Below are 22,658 nucleotides of genomic sequence, written 5' to 3'. Positions count from 1 at the left end.
CCAGCCTGTGATGATAACATACCCTTCTCCACACATAGTGTATAGTGAGTGACAATATGTTATGTTTCTGAGGCTGTGATTTAATTTACAACTTGAAATTAAGTTTGTGGGTGGGGTGGGGATGGGGGGTGTGTGTGGTGGGGGATTTACAAAAAAAGTCTTGCTTGTGAATCTTCATTGAAGTGCAAAAATAATTGCTCCCCACTCACAAACCTTGTGTTTTATTTTCAAACCATAGAAATGCAAGTGAACTGTGCAGGAAGTTGTGCTTTTGTAAATGTTTTGATATGCCTATTTAAAGGGTTAACAGCACATCTGGATTTATTCAAATTATTGTTACACAAATTCAGCATTTTATGGCATAACATAATCCATGATAATAAAATTGTCCAACTTGACAAGGTCCTGACCATCTAAAAGAACATTGTGATATGTAAGGACAAGGTTACCTGCCCAAAACCTAGTATAAACATTTAATAATTGTTAGTATTTAGCATGTTTACTTTCTGCATAAACCTGCCAGTTGACCAGGCCAACGACTGTGGACCTGGTCAACTGTGGGTAGCATGAAACTGGATAGGAGCAAATATACTTGTGCAAGTGCTAAATTTCCTTATGATATAGAAGGTGAAATTGTCTCCTGAAAATGGGCTGATTTAACAGAAATTTTCATTCTTTCCGGCAAAGGAGGCAGGAGTTTAACCTACATTGGTGTTTTGTCATTTAGACATTTATTGAAGATGGAAGAGCATCCAAAAGGCTCTCGATTGAACAGAATTGTTGTTGTTTTTGTCGCAATTTTACCTGCCCTCTGTGGTTAAACCCCAGGCTGTGTGCCATCCCTGTGTTACATCGCATGACCTGAAACTCGGACAGAAACCTTCAGCAATGTTCAGAATGATTATAGTTTTGGCCTTCCATGTGGACTTTGCTAATTCCTTTGGTTGTCTATTATGTAGCCATGTATCAAGCTATTCATTACTCAATGTCAGCATGTTTTTGTAAACTGTAGCTGGGTGAGTGCATTGAATGATATGAATGACTTGCCAGGTCTGGATATAGGCCTTATGGTGTATTAGGTAAAGGCTTGTGTATTCTGTGCATCAATGTTGAATGTGTTATTTAACTTAGAGGGGAATGTTCTTATTAACAATAAACAACCTCTAGTTAGAAAAGCTCTTCCAGCCTGTGATGATAACATACCCTTCTCCACACATAGTGTATAGTGAGTGACAATATATATTAGATGTTTTCTGAGGCTGTGATGTGGCTTTTGACTCAATATTCAGTATCAACTTGTGCTAATTAAAGCTGCATGGAAGCAATTTCAGATCTTTGGTGAATTTCCACTAATTTTACAGGGAGAAAAACGTATCTGTTCTGATCAAATGCTTGCAAAGTTGATAATCTTTAATTAGAGGTTGGTAGTACATTTGTGTTTCTACCATAAATGGAGATCTACCACCAACACAATCTTGATTCTAAATTGTCAGTGAGTGAAATTGCTGATCACAATGGCCCATAGCACATACCTGGGCAGGGTTGTCGCTAGCTCAAGTTGAGTGTTGGCTAATTTTACTATCCAATTCATGAATTAGAGCACTGGTTCAGGGCACAATCTTTTAAGTGAATGCGATGGATCAGGAAATAGGGTACAGGGTATCACCCCTAAAAAATGTTCTTTTTTGCTCTTTATGATGAAAAATCATTTGTACAAAAAAATGTTGGCTGGCCAGTGTAGCTATAACCCTGCTGTTGGAGTGGAACATTCTCACTTTTTTGTTCATACCATGTAAAAAAGTATTTTTCTAAGGGCTGAATATAATTGAGGTTATGGGAGAAAATACAAACTTTCTTCAGAATGATGAATCTCAATGGTTGTAATGTTGTAAAGAGGGTGAACGAGGCTGTCAATCAGAATACTTGCTGTAAATATTTCAATGTGATTTTTGTTTCATCTCACGTTCCTTTGGTGCTGAAAGGGATAATCAGGTTATGGTAATTTGTTTTCACATTACCCATGTCTTTGAACATTTGCATCAACGTAAAAGCCTTCATTCAAGCTTTGAAATGCAGTGAAACATAAAATGAACAAATGCTTTTACAATTACATGAGTCTGGTAAAACATGCATTAATGTTAAACCGTGACACCCAGGGACTTAGTGTATCCAGCATGGCTGTCAACAGGACTTACATGTAGTGCAAGTTTGCTTGCATGGCATTTTCCTCATGTTAAAAAACAAGCAAACAAAAGGCGGTAGCGAAGAAGTCTCAATTGCTAGTTTATGCTACATGAATCTACATTAATGTTTTTAAACAGAACTAGTTGCTAAGTTTGTTACCATACCTCAAATATCTCCCTGAATGATGATCTACATGTAAAGCACCACGGAGACTTTTTTGCTAAAAGTGATTGTGAGATAAAATGAAACAAAATATTCATTTCTTTTTGTATTTTGATTTTTTTCAGCAACATGATATCAGATACGATGGTTCTAGAGATACCTCTTGATATTGTGAGAAACTTAAAATTTTGGACTTTGTATGTTGAATCCTATGACGAGCATGCAAAGCATAAAGCATTTCATCAATAGAACTTGGCATGGTTAGGTACTCGTTTGTCAAAATTGTCTCTTTTGATGTTGGCATAATCTGCCAACTATTTTACAAATAAATTTTTAAGGTAGGCATATTAGGGAGCAAACAAATGTTCATAAGATTAGTGGACATCGTGAAAAATGTTGATCCAAAAATAATGAGTTTTACATAACTCTGTAATACCTGTAATGGTCTGTCTATGTCTCCTAATTTGCAAAATTGTTGTAGTTGACAACAAGAAATTTGCACATTCATTTGTATACAGTGTATTTTATGTGAACGGGCAAAATGTGCAAAGGTTAAAAATAAGATAAGTGGACACTGGACAGTGATGTTGATACAACGTACTGCTTCACATTTTACCTCTCTTCCCTTCGTAATGTCTCCTAATATTGCTATCAATTATCCCCATAAAGTGAGAATGTCACGAAAAAAATATAACTCCATATGTTTACATCATAAATTCAGAAACAGATGAGTCAAATTAAAGGAGGGAAGCGACACCTCAACAGAAATTTATCACAGATGTACCGTTATGTTTTGATTGTTATGTTCACAATGTTGTGATAAATTGGTTCGGTATGTTATGTTGTTGTAATAAATTATATTTTATGTTGTATTGTTATGGTTAATGAAGTGAAAAGTAGTCAATAGTGGGAGGTATCAAGAGAGAATGTTGCCGGCTGGTTCTATTTAGCGAGGAGAAATAATTAATGGAAAATGATGTTAAAATTCTCAAGTGGGTTTGTAAGTAAATATCTTATAGACTGTTACAACAAGTTACACACAGGAGTGAAAGTAAAAGCTGTTGATTGGCAAATAAACCAGTACCACCTGCAAAATGTTATTTTAATTGAAACAAACATTTCAAATACTAATAAGGATAAATATTGAAGGATAATTTAGAGGTTAAAATTAATTGATGTTGGATTACTGGGTGTGTTGATGGTTTTGTTAAAGGGGAATGTCCTGATTTCCAACCTTTAAAAACTCTTCCAGCCTGTGATGATAACATACCCTTCTCCACACATAGTGTATAGTGAGTGACAATATGTTATGTTTCTGAGGCTGTGATTTACAACTTGAAATTAAGTTTGTGGGTGGGGTGGGGATGGGGGTGTGTGTGGTGTTACTGGTGGGGGGATTTACAAAAACAGTCTTGCTTGTGAATCCCTTCATTGAAGTGCAAAAATAATTGCTCCCCACTCACAAACCTTGTGTTTTATTTTCAAACCATAGAAATGCAAGTGAATTGTGCAGGAAGTTGTGCTTTTGAAAATGTTTTGATATGCCTACTTTAAGGGGGTACTACACCCCTGGCCAATTTTGTGCCTATTTTTGCATTTTTCTCAAAAATTATAGCGCATTGGTGACAAATAAGATATGTATGTTATAGGGGCAAGGACTACAACTACTGCACTGAAAATTCAGCAACTCAAGGCAAGTAGTTATTGATTTATTGATCAAATATTGGGTTTCCCTCATTTTTGACTGTAACTCCACAACTATTGTCTGTGTTGAAATAAAATTTCTAGTGCACTAGTTGTAGTCCTTGCACCTATAACATACATAGCCCGCTTGTCGACCAATGTGCTATAATCGTATGAGCGACGAGTGGGGAAAGAGGCTCAAACTCGGGGGTGGGCGTACCCCCTTAAGTGGGTAGCATGAAACTGGATAGGAGCAAATATAATTGTGCAAACGCTTAAGAATTTCCTTATGATATAGAAGGGGAAATTGTCTCCTGAAAATGGGCTGATTTAACAGAAATTTTCATTCTTCCGGCAGAGGAGGCAGAAGTGTAACCTACAGTTGTGTTTTGAAAGGCTAACATTTTGTCATTAAGACATTTATTGAGGATGGAAGAGCATCCAAAAGGCTCTAGATTCAACAGAATTGTTGTTGTTTTTGTTGCAATTTTACCTGCCCTCTGTGGTTAAGCCCCAGGCTGTGTGCCATCCCTGTGTTACATCGCATGACCTGGAACTCGGACAGAAACCTTCTGCAATATTCAGAATGATTATAGTTTTGGCCTTCCATGTGGACTTTGCTAATTCCTTTGGTTGTCTATTATGTAGCTATGGATCAAGCTATTCATTACTCAATGTCAGCATGTTTTTGTAAACTACATGTAGCTGGGTGAGTGCATTGAATGATATGAATGACTTGCCAGGTCTGGATATAGGCCTTATGGTGTAAAGGTAAAGGCTTGTGTATTCTGTGCATCAATGTTGAATGTGTTTTTAACTTGAATGTTCTTATTAACAATAAACAACCTCTAGTTAGAAAAGCTTTTCCAGCCTGTGATGATAACATACCCTTCTCCACACATAGTGTATAGTGAGTGACAATATATATTAGATGTTTTCTGAGGCTGTGATGTGGCTTTTGACTCAAAATTCAGTATCAACTTGTGCTAATTAAAGCTGCATGGAAGCAATTTCAGATCTTTGGTGAATTTCCACTAATTTTACCGGGAGAAAAACATATCTGTTCTGATCAAATGCTTGCAAAGCTGATAATCTTTAATTAAAAGTCGGTGGTACATTTGTGTTTCTACCATAAATGGAGACCTACCACCAACACAAAATTGATTCTAAATTTTCAGTGAGTGAAATTGCTGATCACAATGGCCCATAGCACATACTGGGCAGGGTTGCATGTCGCTAGCTCAAGTTGAGTGTTGGCTAATTTTAATGGAAAATGATGTTGAAATTCTCAAATGGGTTTGTAAGTAAATACAACAAGTTCATGGGCACACAGGAGTGAAAGTAAAAGCTGTTGATTGCAAACGCTTATTTTAATTGAAACAAACATTTCAAACACTAATAAGGATAAATATTGAAGGGTAATTTAGAGGTTAAAATTAATTGATGTTGGATTACTGGTGTGTTGATGGTTTTGTTAAAAGGGAATGTCCTGATTTCCAACCTTTAAAAACTTTTCCAGCCTATGATGATAACATACCCTTCTCCACACATAGTGTATAGTGAGTGACAATATGTTATGTTTCTGAGGCTGTGATTTAATTTACAACTTGAAATGAAGTTTGTGGGTGGGGTGGGGATGGGGGTGTGTGTGGTGGGGGGAGTTACAAAAAAGTCTTGCTTGTGAATCCCTTCCAAAAGGAATAGCATCCAAAAGGCTCTCTTCAACAGAATTGTTGTTGTTTTTGTCACAATTTTACCTGCCCTCTAAGCCCCAGGCTGTGTGCCATCCCTGTGTTACATCGCATGACCTGGAACTCGGACAGAAACCTTCTGCAATGTTCAGAATGATTATAGTTTTGGCCTTCCATGTGGACTTTGCTAATTCCTTTGGTTGTCTATTATGTAGCTATGGATCAAGCTATTCATTCATCAATGTCAGCATGTTTTGTAAACTACATGTAGCTGGGTGAGTGCATTGAATGATATGAATGACTTGCCAGGTCTGGATATAGGCCTTATGGTGTATTCTATTAGGTAAAGACTTGTGTATTCTGTGCATCAATGTTGAATGTGTTATTTAACTTAGAGGGGAATGTTCTTATTAACAATAAACAACCTCTAGTTAGAAAAGCTCTTCCAGCCTGTGATGATAACATACCCTTCTCCACACATAGTGTATAGTGAGTGACAATATATATTAGATGTTTTCTGAGGCTGTGATGTGGCTTTTGACTCAATATTCAGTATCAACTGTGCTTGTGCTAGTGCTAGTTAAAGCTGCATGGAAGCAATTTCAGATGTTTGGTTAATTTCCACTAATTTTACAGGGAGAAAAACGTACCCATTCTGATCAAATGTTTGCAAAGTTGATAATCTTTAATTAAAGGCCGGTGGTACATTTGTGTTTCTACCATAAATGGAGACCTACCACCAACACAATCTTGATTCTAAATTTTGAAATTACTGATCACAATGGCCCATAGCACATACCTGGGCAGGGTTGTCGCTAGATCAAGTTGAGTGTTGGCTAATTTTACTATCCAATTCATGAATTAGAGCACTGGTTCAGGGCACAATCTTTTGAGTGAATGCGATGGATCGGGAAATAGGGTACAGGGTATCACCCCTAAAAAATGTTGTTTTTTGCTCTTTATGATGAAAAATCATTTGTACCAAAAAAATTGTTGGCTGGCCAGTGTAGCTATAACCCTGCTGTGGGAGTAGAACATTTTCACTTTCTTGTTCATACCATGTAAAAGAGTATTTTTCTAAGGGCTGAATATTATTGAGGTTATGGGAGAAAATACAAACTTTCTTCAGAATGATGAATCTCAATGATTGTAATGTTGTAAAGAGGGTGAATGAGGCTGTCAATCAGAATACTTGCTGTAAATATTTCAATGTGATTTCATCTCACACTCCTTTGGTGCTGAAAGGGATAATCAGGTTATGGTAATTTGTTTTCACATTACCCATGTCTTTGAACATTTGCATCAACGTAAAAGCCTTCATTCAAGCTTTGAAATGCAATGAAACTTAAAATGAACAAATGCTTTTACAATTACATGAGTCTGGTAAAACATGCATTAATGTTAAACCGTGACACCCAGGGACCTAGTGTATCCAGCATGGCTGTCAACAACACTGAGTGCAAGTTTGCTAACATGGCATTTTCCTCATGTTAAAAAACAAGCAAACAAAAGACGGTAGCGAAGAAGTCTCAATTGCTAGTTTACGCTACATGAATCTACATTAATGTTTTTAAACAGAACTAGTTGCTAAGTTTGTTACCATACCTCAAATATGTCCCTGAAAGATGATCTACATGTAAGCACCACTGAGACTTTTTTGCTAAAAGTGATTGTGAGATAACATGAAATGAAATATTCATTTCTTTTTGTATTTTGATCTTTTTCAGCAACATGATATCAGATACGATAAGTTAACTTCATAAAATGAAAGCCCGAAATTACATTTTACATTCAGGCTTTTTGTATTTCCTTTACAATATATATTGTATCTTTCCAACATGTAAAAATTTTCAATTTGGAAATAAGGTTCAGAAATGATTTTTTGATTTACTTGTTTTACTTGATCATGGCATATAGGGTGGGATTACTTCAGGGAGGAGAGACATGCAGTGGTAGGAATATGTAGAGTTGATCCCAAGTTCAATTCCTGGCATTGGTGACATACTGGGTATTAGCTTGGGAAAAATTCTGAATTTAATTGATAACATAAATTGAATTCAGACTTCTGTTCTCAGCATTATTCATTAAGAATTAAATGAATAACTAGTGGCAAATGGTGGTCATAGACCACAAACCAAGCTGGGGCATGTTGGTGTTTTAGAGGTATCTGACCCATGCAAAATGTTCTAAAAATATTCCCCTGGTCATGAGTTTTGTTGTCACCGAGTTTGAGCCACTTACAGATGGCCAGATAATACAATTCTAAGATTTGACCACAGATGACCTTTGACCTGACCCATGCATGATGTTCTTTAATGTCTTGAGGTTTTTTGTCACCCCCGTTTTCCTAAGGCTTTTTAGAGCGTTTTATTTAAAAGGCGCCCCATGAATGTGTGCCAAAATTGCTTGCCCCCCCTCTCGGCATGCCAAAATTGCTTCCCCCCTTTCGCTCGTAAACATTTCTCCCCCCCTAATTTTACCCTCCCCAGGGCTCATAATTATTGCACAGCCCTTATTACAGTCACACAATAGTAAATAGATCGAAAATAATTGATTAAAAAATTTATTTTTCAAAATTCATTGTTTTTAACAATCGCCCAAGCCTGTACCCATCCGCTAATAACATAATCAGTAAAGTAGTAGCCAGATGAGACGACGTCATGTTTCTCTGTTTTTCCCAACACCTTGTTTATATAAGCCTACATTATTCACAGTGATGCATGGCTGCACTTTACATTTTTATAGCAATCTTATAGACTCCATTATCAATCATTATTCTGTCATTCAATGTGATAACATGTTCCTACATGATAATGTAGTGTGTTATCATGAGCAGCTGAGTATTTCTTATCTACAATGCATTATTAATCATCTTTGTGTCATAAAATTCAGGGTTGTCACAAGGCACATCATTGTGCTACTTTCAAATGGCTGGCCATATCTCGGAAAGCTGTCGTACTTGGCTAAAAAGTTGGGGTACATGTACCTTTGTCTGAGCATGCTCAAGAGTTATGATTAGTAAGTTTTAAGCCGGTTTGCCGTTGGACAATGTTAGAACTGTCAAGCTATCGTCAGGAGTAGCGCTGACTTCTTCAGGACAAAGTATTTAAGAATGAGACATGTAGGTCGCCCCTTGCCTACTGATGGCTGTGAAAATAGCCGTTCACTAAATATTGTCCTGAAGAAGTCAGGGCTACTCCTGATGAAAGCTTGACAGTTCTAAACTTGTCTGACAGTGAACTCACTAAAACTTACTAATTGTTATGAACTCCCGTTGTAAAAGCCTGTCCCACAACTTCATTATCCTAGTATAAAGACAGGGATTATACAGCTGATGGAATAAAGCCGTCTATAATCGCCCAATGAAGTTTTGACAATAGGCTAATTTTGTATATACATGAAGGATTTATGTATACCAAACTTGGTCTTGATCCTATTTTTGCATGGTGTTTTTCGTTGGTGATTTTCTTAGTATGCAGATTTTCACATCCTAAAAAATGAAGTGTTTCATAAACACTTTGATGATTGATAGCTATTGATCACACTGTGTAAAGGAAATATAGTCAATGATATGGTTATCTACCTCAATTAGGCAATGTATTTGCTAATTTCAATAAAAGTGCACAAATTTCTGCTTTTACTTTGACTGGAATAGAAATTGGGTTGGGCAACTTGAGAGCACCCCCTCTGCTGCCTTGATGTGGTAGCTGAGACGAATATATTCGTCCCAGGTGGTAGCGTATTCGCTGCTGCAATTTCAGTCGGAACAGCTGAGTAGTTGCCAATATTCTCCATGCTTCCATAATTTGTTCGTCAAATTTACTTATGTCAGGTGACGATTTTCTGAAAAATGATATTAAAGGTGCATCCCATAATGAAGAAATGCTTGAGTTCTCTCAAATTTCAATTAGCGATATGAAATATATGAACATTTGGAAAATAAGGAGTCAAATTCAATTTTGCTAAAAGCAGTGCACACTATAAGTGTCATTGATGAGTCATTTAATGCCAATCCTTCGTCTATATTGGCTGACAAGTGGCTCTTACAACGGAAAAGGGGTTATACAAACCCTTAATTATGGATAGTAATTTGGGTAATGGGGGACCCAGTAGGTACATATAATGTAGCTAGTGAGAAGCAATTGGGGCATGACAAATAAAGATAGTTTTGATAAAACGAGACTCCGCTCATTTCTCATTTATATTTGATGCTATAAGGTGTCTTGGATTGGCTACATAATGCAACTTCATGAAAATTTAACTTCCTTGTTTCACATGTACATGTATGATGGAAGCGACTGAAAAGTCTGTCTCGTCTTTTATCTGAATATTGCTAATATTGATTTTTAAGGTATAAATAGCCAGTAATACTGCATTACTTCCTTTGATTTCATTGAGAACTGAATTTTGCTTTTGCTCAACAAATTCTTCTTTTGTTGATCACATCTCAAATATATTTTGGGAGTTTTTTCTTAATGCAAAACCAAAATTTTGACATTGACCTGACAGTTTTGTATGCATGGCCGACATACCTCTTCTGAATCCCATCCTCCTCATTGTAATGGTAAAACAGCTCCATCCCGTAGTGCTGTGTTCTTGAGGAGAGGAGGGTCATACATGTGACCATATGGTGAAAAAATGAACAGAGAAATTTGGCGCATTTTCCCCTGGCCTTAATACAGCTTTTGAATACAGGCATCCCCTTTATTTGCCCTGTGACCTACAATCCACGAAAAAAAGGTTGGCACACTTTGCCTGTCTTTTGGTATATCTCTGCCCCCGCTCCCCCAATTCAATGTTGGACCAAGCCATGTTGTCTACAGGTCCGTGAGACCCTCCAACATTGAAAGATGGGGAGTGGGGAAGGGTGAGATATAGGGGGGAGTCTGTACTTCACATATATTGCATGCATGTTTCCCTCGCCTCCCCAATTTTAATGGGGCACGCATTTCCATTGTTTAGTGCAAGTGTGCCAACTATTAATTTCGCAGATTGTAGCTCAACCTGTATACTATAAATCCCAATTGCCCTGAATGTTACAGGGACACCCGTCAGTCCGAAACACCATCAATCCAAATCCCTGTCAATCCGAAAACACCCTAACCCTAACCCTTACCCTAACAGGTTTTCGGACTGATGGGGTTCAGATTGACGGTGTTTTGGACTGATGGGGAGACCCCAAATGCTATAACCCAACAGGCTGGGTACTTTACCTTCAGCAGGTAGTCCCCATGATCAAATCCCACTCTGGGCATTGGGGTTAATGAATATTAATAAGATTTTGATCCAAAAAGTTATTTTTGGGTAGAACAGGGTACTCACTAAGTTTTGTTGTATGTAACTGTCAAAGTTGCTAAAAATTCAAAGTTTAAACTGACAAAGTCAATGAACCAGACAGTTAACCAGTCAATGTCACAGTTAACAAGTCCTTGAAATCTTTTTCATGATGTATTAATGTGCTTCAGCTATCAAATACAGAAATACAAACTGGATATCATTTTTTTTTTTTTTAGGAAGATGTAATCATGTCTGAGTTTGAGGGATAGGAAATAGCCCAGAGGAAAACAATCCATTAAAGCACTGGGATTTATTTGCATCACAAATATTGTTGAATTATAAACATCACAAATAACAAAATATCAATTTGACTTTCTAAAATATCAACTTAAAGTAAGTTTCCGTTGTTGAAGGGTGTTATGTAACTGTTGGCAAGAAAAGTCAGATTTTAAATATTGGATATAATAATATCTTGAAATAACGACTAAATGTTGCAAATTTCCTGTGGGATTTACAGAAGTCATCTATCATAAAAGGGAATGTGGGAGGATAAGAAACTTGTTATATTCTGTCGTAAACACCCCCATTCTGATCAACTTCCCAACCACTAAATCAAAGGAATGTTAGCTGCATACTAATGCTCTCTACAGCAATACCTGAGGCATCTTTGAAAGGTCATGCATTATAAATCCCCCATTTTTTGTTGCATTCTCTCTCCTTTTTATCTTCCTTTCCCCCTTCTACATAATTTGTGAGTCTCTCTTCCCTGACATTCACTATCATGTCTCTCTCTCTCTCTCTTCTCTGCTCCTTTGTCTCTCTTATCTCACACTCTCCCCTCATCTCTTTCTCTCTCTCTCTCCCTGTCTCCATCACCTCTTTCTCTCTCTCTCACCTCTTTCTCTCTCTCTCTCTGTCCCGGTCTCCTCTTTCTCCCTGTCTCCATCACCTCTTTCTCTCTCTCTCACCTCTTTCTCTCTCTCTCTCTGTCCCGGTCTCCTCTTTCTCCCTGTCTCCATCACCTCTTTCTCTCTCTCTCTCACCTCTTTCTCTCTCTCTCTGTCCCGGTCTCCTCTTTCTCCCTGTCTCCATCACCTCTTTCTCTCTCTCACCTCTTTCTCTCTCTCTCTGTCCCGGTCTCCTCTTTCTCCCTGTCTCTGTCCCGGTCTCCTCTTTCTCCCTGTCTCTGTCCCGGTCTCCTCTTTCTCCCTGTCTCTGTCCCGGTATCCTCTTTCTCCCTGTCTCCTCTTTCTCCCTGTCTCTGTCACCTTTTTCTCGGTCTCATCACCCTCCCTCTGCCTCCTTCACTTTGTTCTCTCTCTCCCTCTCTATCTCCACTTTCTCTTTGTCCCCATCACCTCTTTCTTTCTCTTTCCATCTATTTCTCTTTGTCTACCTCATCTCTTTCTCTCTTTTCCCCTCCCTGTCTCCGTCACCTCTTTCTTTGTCTCCATCACCTCTTTCTTTCCCTCCATCCGCCTCCCTCACCATGTTCTTTCTTTCCCTCTATATCTCCACCACTTTCTCTTTGTCCCCATCACCTCTTTATCCCTGTCTCCATCTCTTTCTCTTTGTCTCTCTCACCTCTTTCTCTCTCTCTCTCTGTCTCTTTTTTGTCTGTTCCTGTTTCCATCTCTGTCTTTCAATCACCTTCTTTCTCTCCATCTCTGTCTCTCTCCATTTCTCAGTTTGTTTCTATATCTTTCTCTCAATCCACTTCACATTACCCTCACTTTTTCTCTTTAATTTTCACTTCATCATCTTTATCATCTTTTTCCATCTTGTCTGCTCTGCATTCATAACTTTTATTCGCTTCGTTGGAAAAACATTTTATTTGAACTTTTTAAGATTAGATTGATGAAAGCTGCTAGTCATTTTCAAAGCATGGTGTCAATTGACTAATATGGTATGGAACTTGGTCAGCATTTCCGTGGGCAATTTTATTACCCTGGTTAGCCGCTCTAATCTATCAAGCCTTGCATAGAAATAGGGACGGAAATCAACACATCGCCACATCAAAATGTTTTCAATTTTGTTTTTCCATGTCGTTGATGACCAAATTTATTCTGCAAAATGGGTCACTTTATATAGCTGCAACAACTGACAACAAGGAAATGATTGCTCCTACTGACTTAGCAATGTTATTTCCAGTGTTTCTTTTTTTATTTTTTTTTCCGCAAATTGCAACACCTTGGTAATAAAAAGTGTTAAGGCATTTGTGCCACAGAATGAATCTTATGTATCAGCTTTGTTGACCTAAAAAGGGTGAAAATGGATCTTGGTCACTGGTTATCCTGGGGGCTAAAAGGCCAAACGGGGGGAAAATGTGCATCTTATTATATGTTATATGGATCCAAGTCAGAAGTCATTCCATGACATATTTATGCATTGAAAGTGAAGTAATATCATTGGCTCATAAAATTGTATTTGTGATCTGCAGTGAAGGTGGAGTTTTATCATTGCAACTTGTTTTCTAGCCATGATTTCAACTGTGGAGAATATCAAAAATCTAAGGAAAGAATGTTTGCACACTTAAACCATTTTTGTTGATTTGAATCCTTCCTCCCAATTCAGTGTTGAACAAAGCCATGTTGTCAGCAGGTTGGCAAGACTATCCAACATTGAAAGATGGGGTTACGATACAGGGGAAGGCTGTACTTCTAGTGCATGGCAGACATGTTTCAATTTTGCTGCAGGTTGTAGCATCACACCAACGACTAACACTCTTTAACAAGTAGTCAATTGTTGTATAACAGGAGTAACACTTGTACATCAGAAAGGATGCAAGGATGAGTTGTTTGGAATAAATTGCCGTCTTTAGTTACCTTAAGGCTGGCTAGTAAAAACATTGATCATTCTTGCCATTGCTGATAAAAAGTGTCTAGGCTATTCTATGAAGATATAAGATGTGTAGAAAATAACTAGGGACATATCCAATGTTGCATGGCAGTTAGGGTAAGAAGAGAATGTAGTCCATCATCCTTGGCATTACTTGAAAGAAAGATATAGGCTATCACTGAATGTGTTGCCAAGATGATGTAAGACTTGGTGAAATTAACTAGGGCATATCCAGTGCTGTTTTGTCAAAGAACTGTATCCTTTGTATCAACTAGGGTGCGAGTTTAAGTTACTTATCTGGTTATCTTAACACTTGAAGGGGAGAAGACATTTAGGGTTAAAAGTATTCCATCATCCTTGGCATTTCCTTAGCACTTAACCAAGCATTGTAGTTATCTGTTCTAAGTAACAGGTGCATATGTTCAGAAGTGTGCAATCTTGAGTTACGTGGAATATTTCTTGATCTGTGCTTATCTTATGACTAGAAGCAAAGTTTGAGTTACATGGAATACTTCTTGATCTGTGCTTATCTTATGACAGGAAGCAAAGAAAACATTCCAGGGAAAGTAGTCCATCATCCGTGGCATCACTTGAAGAGGATTTATGGGATATCCCATGATGCAATGTGCTAGTTACCACATAGTTGAACAAATATGCTTGTCTACTAAATTGAAGAATGAAGCATGCCTCACCCTTACATTCGTTAACTAACTTTTACAATAATATGCATAGATGATATGGAGAAATAAAGTATCTTGTGGACTTATTTGTTTGTTGCAGTGCACTTCTCTCCTACCTTGTTGTGGAAGTTTCTAACACAACTAAGTTGACTAGTTGAGGCTCTACTTGGAACAGGCTCAAGCAACAGAATTGAATTTATAGAAAAAAATTAATTGTGTGTTTATTTTCCTTTTCCTCTTTTAGGACCAAGTAGCGTTTACAGCACAGACGTTATTGAGAGTCCTCAGTCACGGTGGATACAAGAAAATTTTGGGCCTGGAAGGCGATGCATGTAAGTAATATTTCCAAATTTTCACCAAATCTTCTGTGGAAAGGGCACATACTACATAAACTGCTCTTTTTCAGAGCCACCATCTTTTAAGTAGATGTGGGTCAATTTACTCGCATGTCATTGGGCAAGGGGCAGTCTACTATGATACTCTTTAGACAAATCCAATTTCACACATTCCTACACCTCAATAACAGACATTGATGGGGCCCATGATGCAGCCTTGGTGGAGATTTTAAATTGTATTCCATCACTGGTGTTACACATAGACAAAAGAATGATGAAAATTTACAACACAATATAATATAAGATACATTTTTAACTGGCTTTTGTCCACCCATTTGGGCTGTCACAACACCAGTTTATTATTTGTAAAAATGCGAACGCAAATCGAGGTCATTAATATCTCACAATTGACCGCAAATGTTGTGCTTCGAAATAATTGCTCGCGCGCTGGCCACCGTATTTGGATTGTGCGCAACCTTATTTGCACAGATTACAGGCTGGATTTTGCCAACGGACAGATGCTAAATTTGAGCCCTGAGTGAAATGGTTTGAGATTTTGTGAAAGAAGACCTAATCCTTGACAACAAACTTAATGAAGTGATTCCGATAAGGAGAATTTGGGGTTTAGTTAATGACCAACAAAACCCTCAAATAAAGTGAGGCAGAAGAAGTATAAATGTGCAAAGTTTGCGAATTGATTTTTGATGATGATAAAAGAGCTGAGGTCCTGGGTTTGATTTATGTAGGCCTATAGGATAAAATCCTGTTTTCTCCCATAATTTACTGTTATGAAAGTAAATTTGTGCAAATATTAAGAACCGATTTCTAAAGGTTACCTGATTTTACCAACAAATTGACGTACAATATTTAGTCATGTATTATATCTTTCTGATGAAGTCCTCCGATTGATGATTTATGAAAATAAATTTAGCGAGTAAAATACAGGTTTTATCAAACTAACCTTCGTGAAGTGTCAAGTTATTTTGCATCCCGAGACACATGATGGAAACTAGAAACATTAATGGCCATGAATGCAAATCCTATCTTGATGGATGATAATCATGTAGGTGCTTATGTTTAGTCTGGTGCTCAATGCAGGTCTGCAAGTAACAGAGATACTAGGCTGATAGGGGATTGATCATGTTGAATGGACCATGGAATTGGGTATTAACACTAAGCCAGGAAGGGTTACTTTTTTCAATCATGAACCAGCCTGCATATATGTGTTATGATCATCATTGTCATCTACCTTGTAAACATCACATAAAGTAATTACCCCCCTTGATTACGAGACAATAACACACAATTCAATTTTCAATTTCGCATATAAGTCAAGTAAGTCAAGTCAACACAAAATTCAATTTTAAAACTGAAATAGCAAATAGAAACCCAGTTTAATTATACAATTTTGATACCTCATTTGTCTGGATAGGGCAAAATTTGTAGCCATGGTGACTCCTCGATTGAAAAAAGGTGCAAAATCAGAAGTTGTACAAAAAGATGCCCATGTACCATCTACATGACTGGTCAAGAATGACTAGCGGTTACCAATGATATGAACAGGCACTCAAACAACAAAAGCAACATTTTCAATTCATTTCATTCAAAGGGTCACCATGGCAACACATGGGTTATTATATTAAGACAAATGAGGCATCAAAATTGGCTATTTCATTTTAAAAATTTGATGCACAGATTTGAGTTCTTACCTCATAATGAAGGCGGTGATGACTTTTTGGGATGTTTTTATTTCATGATGATAATGATATTATTATTTTTTTAGCAAATAATAAATTTGGTGTTGTAATTTTTTGTTTGCCCTTCCTCCCTGGAAAAACATATGTGGCTCAGAAGTGCTGTTGCAGTGCCAAGGTGATGGGCAAGTGCATTCATAGAATAAAATGGTTATTGTCATTTTCTGGGAAAATAAGACAAATCTTCCACAATTTCTTAAGTATTACTTTATTTGGGAATACAAAATGTTTCCTTCCAGATGCTAATTTTCCAGGAAATGATCTACTTTCTTCACCATTTCCAGCCCTGAGTAGGCATGGAGTATTTGTACAGTATAGTATCTGTAGATAAGCAACACATAGTTTTTAAAGTGGTATAGCGCCCCCTTGTGTTGAATTTGCTAAATCCTATCTGTGTAAACAACATAGGAAGAAAGATTTGTTGTTGTTATGTGTGTATGTTTGGTAATAGAAATCCTCAAAAGGTTCTTGACTCAGCCAAGTGTGTGGCAAACCGATTTGAATGATCAGAGCCTGTTGTGCCTTGAATTGGAAGTGGACAAACCCCATTGTGATTACTTCATCAATTCCAGAAACTTGTACACAGGCATCATCATCATCATCATCATCATCATCATCATCATCATCATCATCATCATCATCATCATCATCATCATCATCATCATCACTATTGTTATCGTCATTGTCATGTTCTTGAAGTTCCTGATTTAGAATCATTTACAATGAACTATCGTCCATTGTTCTTTCTCACAAACAAACAATAAATGTCATGAAAGTACAAGTGGCTGCAATGGCATTATATTTAAAGTTCAAAAAGTCAGCGATGGAATAAAATGCTGGAATAAATAAAATTACATGAAATGAAATGTCATCTAACGACAAAGACTTTAGCCTGAAGATAAGAAAATGCTGTGTATGATGAAAAAACATCCAGCATGTTTCCTTACCATATAAGCCTTTCAGAGTTGTTGATGTTATTGCTGTCCAGAACACTGATCAAGCTGATAAAAAACCTTTTGATTGAAAAAAACTGTTCAAATAAAACAGAATATAGAACACAGATGGGTATCAGAGCACAAGACATGGGATAAAAAATAATAATTGGAAGATGATGTATTGTATCTGATTATTGTTTTTTTTTCACAGTTTCGAATCTCTTTCTTATGTGTCACAAACCTCTTCCACAAATGAAAGCTGGATATAATTTTTTTGATTGGACTGATAAACTACATGGTACATAAAGGTATCAGTTGAAGTCATCTTTTTCAGAAGTGAAATTAACAGAAATTGACTGTTACTACAGGTCAAAGAAAATTACAAAATAACACAAAAATATCTTTAAAGGTAGATATTGGAAATATATGTGATGCGATCAAGCAAAATCGGTCGGAACTCGGAAATATTAAATTTTCAGTTTTTTAGAGAATAGTAAAAGGCATTTGCAAAGCTGCCTTTTGCAGAAAACCCCATTGTAATTAAACAACCAGTTTCAAAGATAAGAGCAATTAAAGACTTTCCAAAACAAAAGGAAACAAAAGGAAATATTGCCTTTGTTTGGCTATATCTCCAAATCAATATTACCGAGTTCCGACTGATTTTGCTTGATCGCATCACATATGTGACATGATCAAGGGAATGAGTCACGTGTCGGCCCTGGTCGAAAATGAGTTTTACACATGTTTCTAAAGAGGACATTTAGGGCTTTCAGAAACTGAAAACCCCATGTTGATACAAATTTCTTTTGTAAAGTTACGTCAATTTATCAATCGCTGAAAACAATATAAAACAAAAGAATTTTAACACTTTCTTTGCCAATATCTCAAAATCAATATTAGCGACATCCGACTCATTTCCCTTGATCGTGTCACATATTGTGTTTTTAAATAGAGCTTCTTTCATTGGTTGAAGATACATTACAAAAGTGTGTTTGTAGATAGTATACAAAGATAACATTTGGCTATTCCAGTTAAATTCCATACACCCCTATTCATCCCCAAAGGGTTCAAATTATTCTCTCCCCTTTGGGCGAATAACTGAAGATAGTCACCCCTGCTCACTACCACACACTTTATAGAAAATGTGGGTTATATTTAAAGTAAAGTATAGTGGTGTTAACAATCCCATGCAAGAAGCAAAAGAAGAAGATAATAACCAGTGAAGATACGTTGACCGCATTATGCTATTTAAACAATATTTGTTTATGCTTATCAAATTACTTGAAAATTATTGGGTCTCTTCCAATTTCGCTTATTTACGCATATATAAAATTTAGACCTATATGTAAAAAGAATCCTCTCTGAATTACTGGTTTGTTTAGTTGTCCTGATTACAAAACTGGACCCTGATTAAGTTGTTTTTCTTATATCAGTCTCCGTCACGACTACCACTACATTGCATTAAGTGTTAGAGGTAAGTTGATAGATGGATTCTTCCCATAGTAATACACAAGTATTGATACGAAGTGCAGTAGCCTAACACAAGGCGAAAATTGGTATTTTTATCGTCTCCAATAACAATAATGACTGGATTGAATGTCCGGTATCATTTTACTGTGCACAGAGTGCCGTATCTTACCATTGCCCGTTTTCAATTCATGCCTTGCTTACTTGTGTGACTATTAAGTATTATCCTATTCTCTATTAGGACGAAGATTTGTGTAGGATAATCAATTTGTTGGGAGGAGGAAACAGACATATACATGTAGCGCCTTTTCCCAGATCCCGGAGGGATCAAAGCGCTGTAATTTCACTGCCATGGTGAATCATCACAATCAGATCTCATCAACTAGGCTGGTTGCAGCCAAACTTGGCGCAAACCTATCTGCACTTAAATTGTAACATCCACCAATTATCAGTGCAGCTCCCTAAATTCCATTGGGTGAAGGAAGTTTTTGATAACCAAACAACTAAAAAAGGAGGAGGAGATCCTGGAGAAAACATCACAGTCTCTGTGATGTCAACAGTTGATTGGGCGGGGTAATGGAAAATATGACATGGAGATGAAGTTACTCTTTTATTGTTGGATGTTAGTCCATTTTAGTCTGCCAACCTTCTTAGTGGTGAATCTATCAATGTCAAGGTCTAATCCAACATGGATTATTTTGCAAAAAGCAAATAAACATTGCTTCTTTCAATTTAGCATATTGTTCACAGTTTATTTTCTTGCGTAGTCTCCCAAAACAAAGCGCGTCTTTGCACCATTTCAAGAAGTTTTGTGTTTTCTTTTGTGACTGGATTACATGGTTTTAATAAGTGCCACCTGTTATAATGGAGTGCCCTGGGCAGTATCTTGTTCAGAGTATTGATAAGTGGGTCACTGCCAGCATCAGCATTGATGGGTGAAATGTAGATGTGCTAAATATGTCAAATTGTATGTGAAAGTGAAGTGATTTGACAGCAATATAAATGCAAGCCAGTAAGAGAGGAAATGATCAGAGCATCAAAATACAGTAACCGGATTCAGCGGTTTTCCAATCAAGAAACTTGATGGAAAGCTGTGAGAGAAATACTGGAAAGCACAAAATGTATGTGGCATTAAAACTTTCAAAATCGGAAAAAAACAAGTGGTATCACCATTGTGATTGCTGCTGGTGGCTATATTATCTTATCTAACATGACAAGGAACCAAGTAAATGTATAGGGAGATTTTTTCTTAGCCATATGATTAAGAATGTAAATGAAAAACAAATGCCTTGAAATTTCATGATTCATTCGTTTCCAGTTGCAAAATTCACACACTTTTCATGCACATTCAAGCCTCAGATTGATGATTGAACATTCAATACTCATGTCAAAGAGTATGATTGCATCATTTGGCAGCTTGCTATCCATGTAATCAAGGAAATGGTACGAGCATGAAAATGACCTGAATTTTATCCATTCTCTTCATTCTATACAGCAAAAAAGATGTCAAATCAATGGATCTGACAGCAAACCAATGAAGGAAATCTAAAACAATATAAGTGCATGACAGATGTCATCTTATTGCTAGCTTCTCTCTATGATTTGTATTAAAAATGTGTTTATTTGTATTCCTTGTCCGAAATAAGGGAAAAAATTTAGGTTTTATTGAGTGTCTGAAATAAGGAAAAAATGGAGGTTGTCGTGAGGACAACCTAGGCATAGATTCTGCTTGTCTTTAAAATATTTTGGGGTAAAATATCAAATTAGTTTCATTTTTTTGCTCTGGAAAATCTGTCGCTAAGAATAAGGAAACCTGTACACTAGCTTCCAAATTCACCATTCTGATCATTCTGATCATACAGATCACGGTCACTGCAGGTAATATCAGTTAACTCAGTGAAATGGTTAATTAGAAATATTCAGAACTGAATATGTTGAACAAGCAGACATCACAGCATACCGGGTAGATGATAAATGACATTTCAACAGGACATGTGAATATTTTGGGTAAAATATTGTGGTTGTCCATGGACAGGAATAACTTATTATATGGTATATACGTATACTTTTTTCTACCTCCATATGATAATTTATCAGATTTTGTTTTTATCTGCTGTCATGTTTGGCATTTGCTCATATTAAAATTGGCATACTGAGGGGGGGGGGGCAATCAATATTTATGCCGGGGGTAATGGGAGAATTTATTGGTAAACATAATTGTTATTTTTTTGACCAAGAGGGACAAACATGAATTTTTTAATGGAAAAAAAAAATAGAACATGAAATTTAAAGTTGAGAAATTGAATAGGAACACACAATTTGTCCAAATGCAAAAGTTTTCAATTCTTCCACCCCTCGGCATTGATCGGTTCCCTTATACCTGTTCTACAAATGCCAAAATCTGAATTTTAACAAATTGTTTGACAAATCATTGATTTTCTCTTTAAAAAAGTTAACACTGAACTCATTACTCATGTTTAAATCCACTTAGGTGTAAGATTGATGCCGGTAGGAAATACTTGGAAACAAAGTGCACATTAATGTGTTTATTTCTGTAACAACGGTTGTGATTCATGACATGATCTATTGTCTTTGTCATTACATGTCAGGTATCTGCCGACTCAGACATTTGTCTAGATTGTATCAGGAATTAGGTCACATGCGCTGTAATTACTCAACCAGATATGGTTTGTGTCATGTATTCTTCTCTTTGGCTCTATCAAATACAAAAAAGAAAGAAGTTCACCTCTTCGGTTCTGCATCTTCGGTATCAAACCAGGAAAACTGCCAACATAGCTTCCTCTCGATGATCAATGTGCATTTGACACTTCATCGTTTTAAAACACAGAACTTTTAGATTTCAGTCACAAAATTCTTTGGTAAATCAAACCAAAAATATCTTCTTTTGCTGCAGATGATGCAATGGTTGTATTATCACCACTTGCCTGTGATTTTCATGCACTTTTTGATATTAACATCTTTGTATGGGCTTCCATGTCAACAACGTATGCTGGGTTGTGTTTGTTCAAAACTCAATTCAAATTCTGTCATGTAAGTCGCAATGAACATTGTAAATTTACATTATTTCTCTTTTCCAATTTCTTAGCGACTCGTACAAAAAGGGCCTTGTTTTTCATTACTACGTTCCATCCATCTCCTCAACAATGTCACACAATAACTCCCATAAGATGCATTGCAGTTAGCCTTGGTTCAAGGTGGCAGGCAGGCTGTTTTTTTGCTCTCACAGTAGACTCTGTCTGCAGAGTTTATGCTCTAACCAGGGCCGTGACACTCATATTCAATCCCTGTATAAAAAGTGAAGTCACTTTACGGCAGTTTGATTGACAGTTGCTAAGGAGTTTGGTACACCTAGTTACGCCATAGTAATGCTTAGCCTAAAATTTACATACATGTGCACGACAACGTTGTGCCTACTACTTCAATAGTGAAACAGACTTATCCCATAGTTTGATTGACAGTTGCTGGGTAGTTTGGTACATCAAATTTTTCCAAGATGGCGACATCGACTGCCAATTATTCGGACCCTTTCCGGCAAAAATACAGCTGATTTAGCCAAAGTCAACATGGGGTCATCACAGATAATTTATTTTCCTAGTATATTGAGCTAACTCCTCAGCTACTTGGTTTTTCA

At 36.9% G+C, this 22,658-nt stretch overlaps 1 protein-coding gene across 1 annotated transcript in view; it reads left to right on the top strand.

Moving 5' to 3' along the window:
- Positions 1-22,658, top strand: part of LOC140142545 (interleukin enhancer-binding factor 2 homolog) — a gene marked incomplete at its 5' end in the record, with an annotated part of 86,112 nt that overhangs the window by 33,324 nt on the left and 30,130 nt on the right. The window contains 1 exon segment of the mRNA XM_072164540.1: positions 14,760-14,847. Within this exon segment, the coding sequence (XP_072020641.1) occupies positions 14,760-14,847 (88 nt within the window).

Source organism: Amphiura filiformis, chromosome 20 (genome assembly GCF_039555335.1).
Source record: "Amphiura filiformis chromosome 20, Afil_fr2py, whole genome shotgun sequence".
In the NCBI taxonomy this organism is placed as follows: Eukaryota; Metazoa; Echinodermata; class Ophiuroidea; order Amphilepidida; family Amphiuridae; genus Amphiura; species Amphiura filiformis.
Note: the sequence above shows the minus strand (reverse complement) of the source record. Positions and strands in the feature narration are given on the sequence as shown.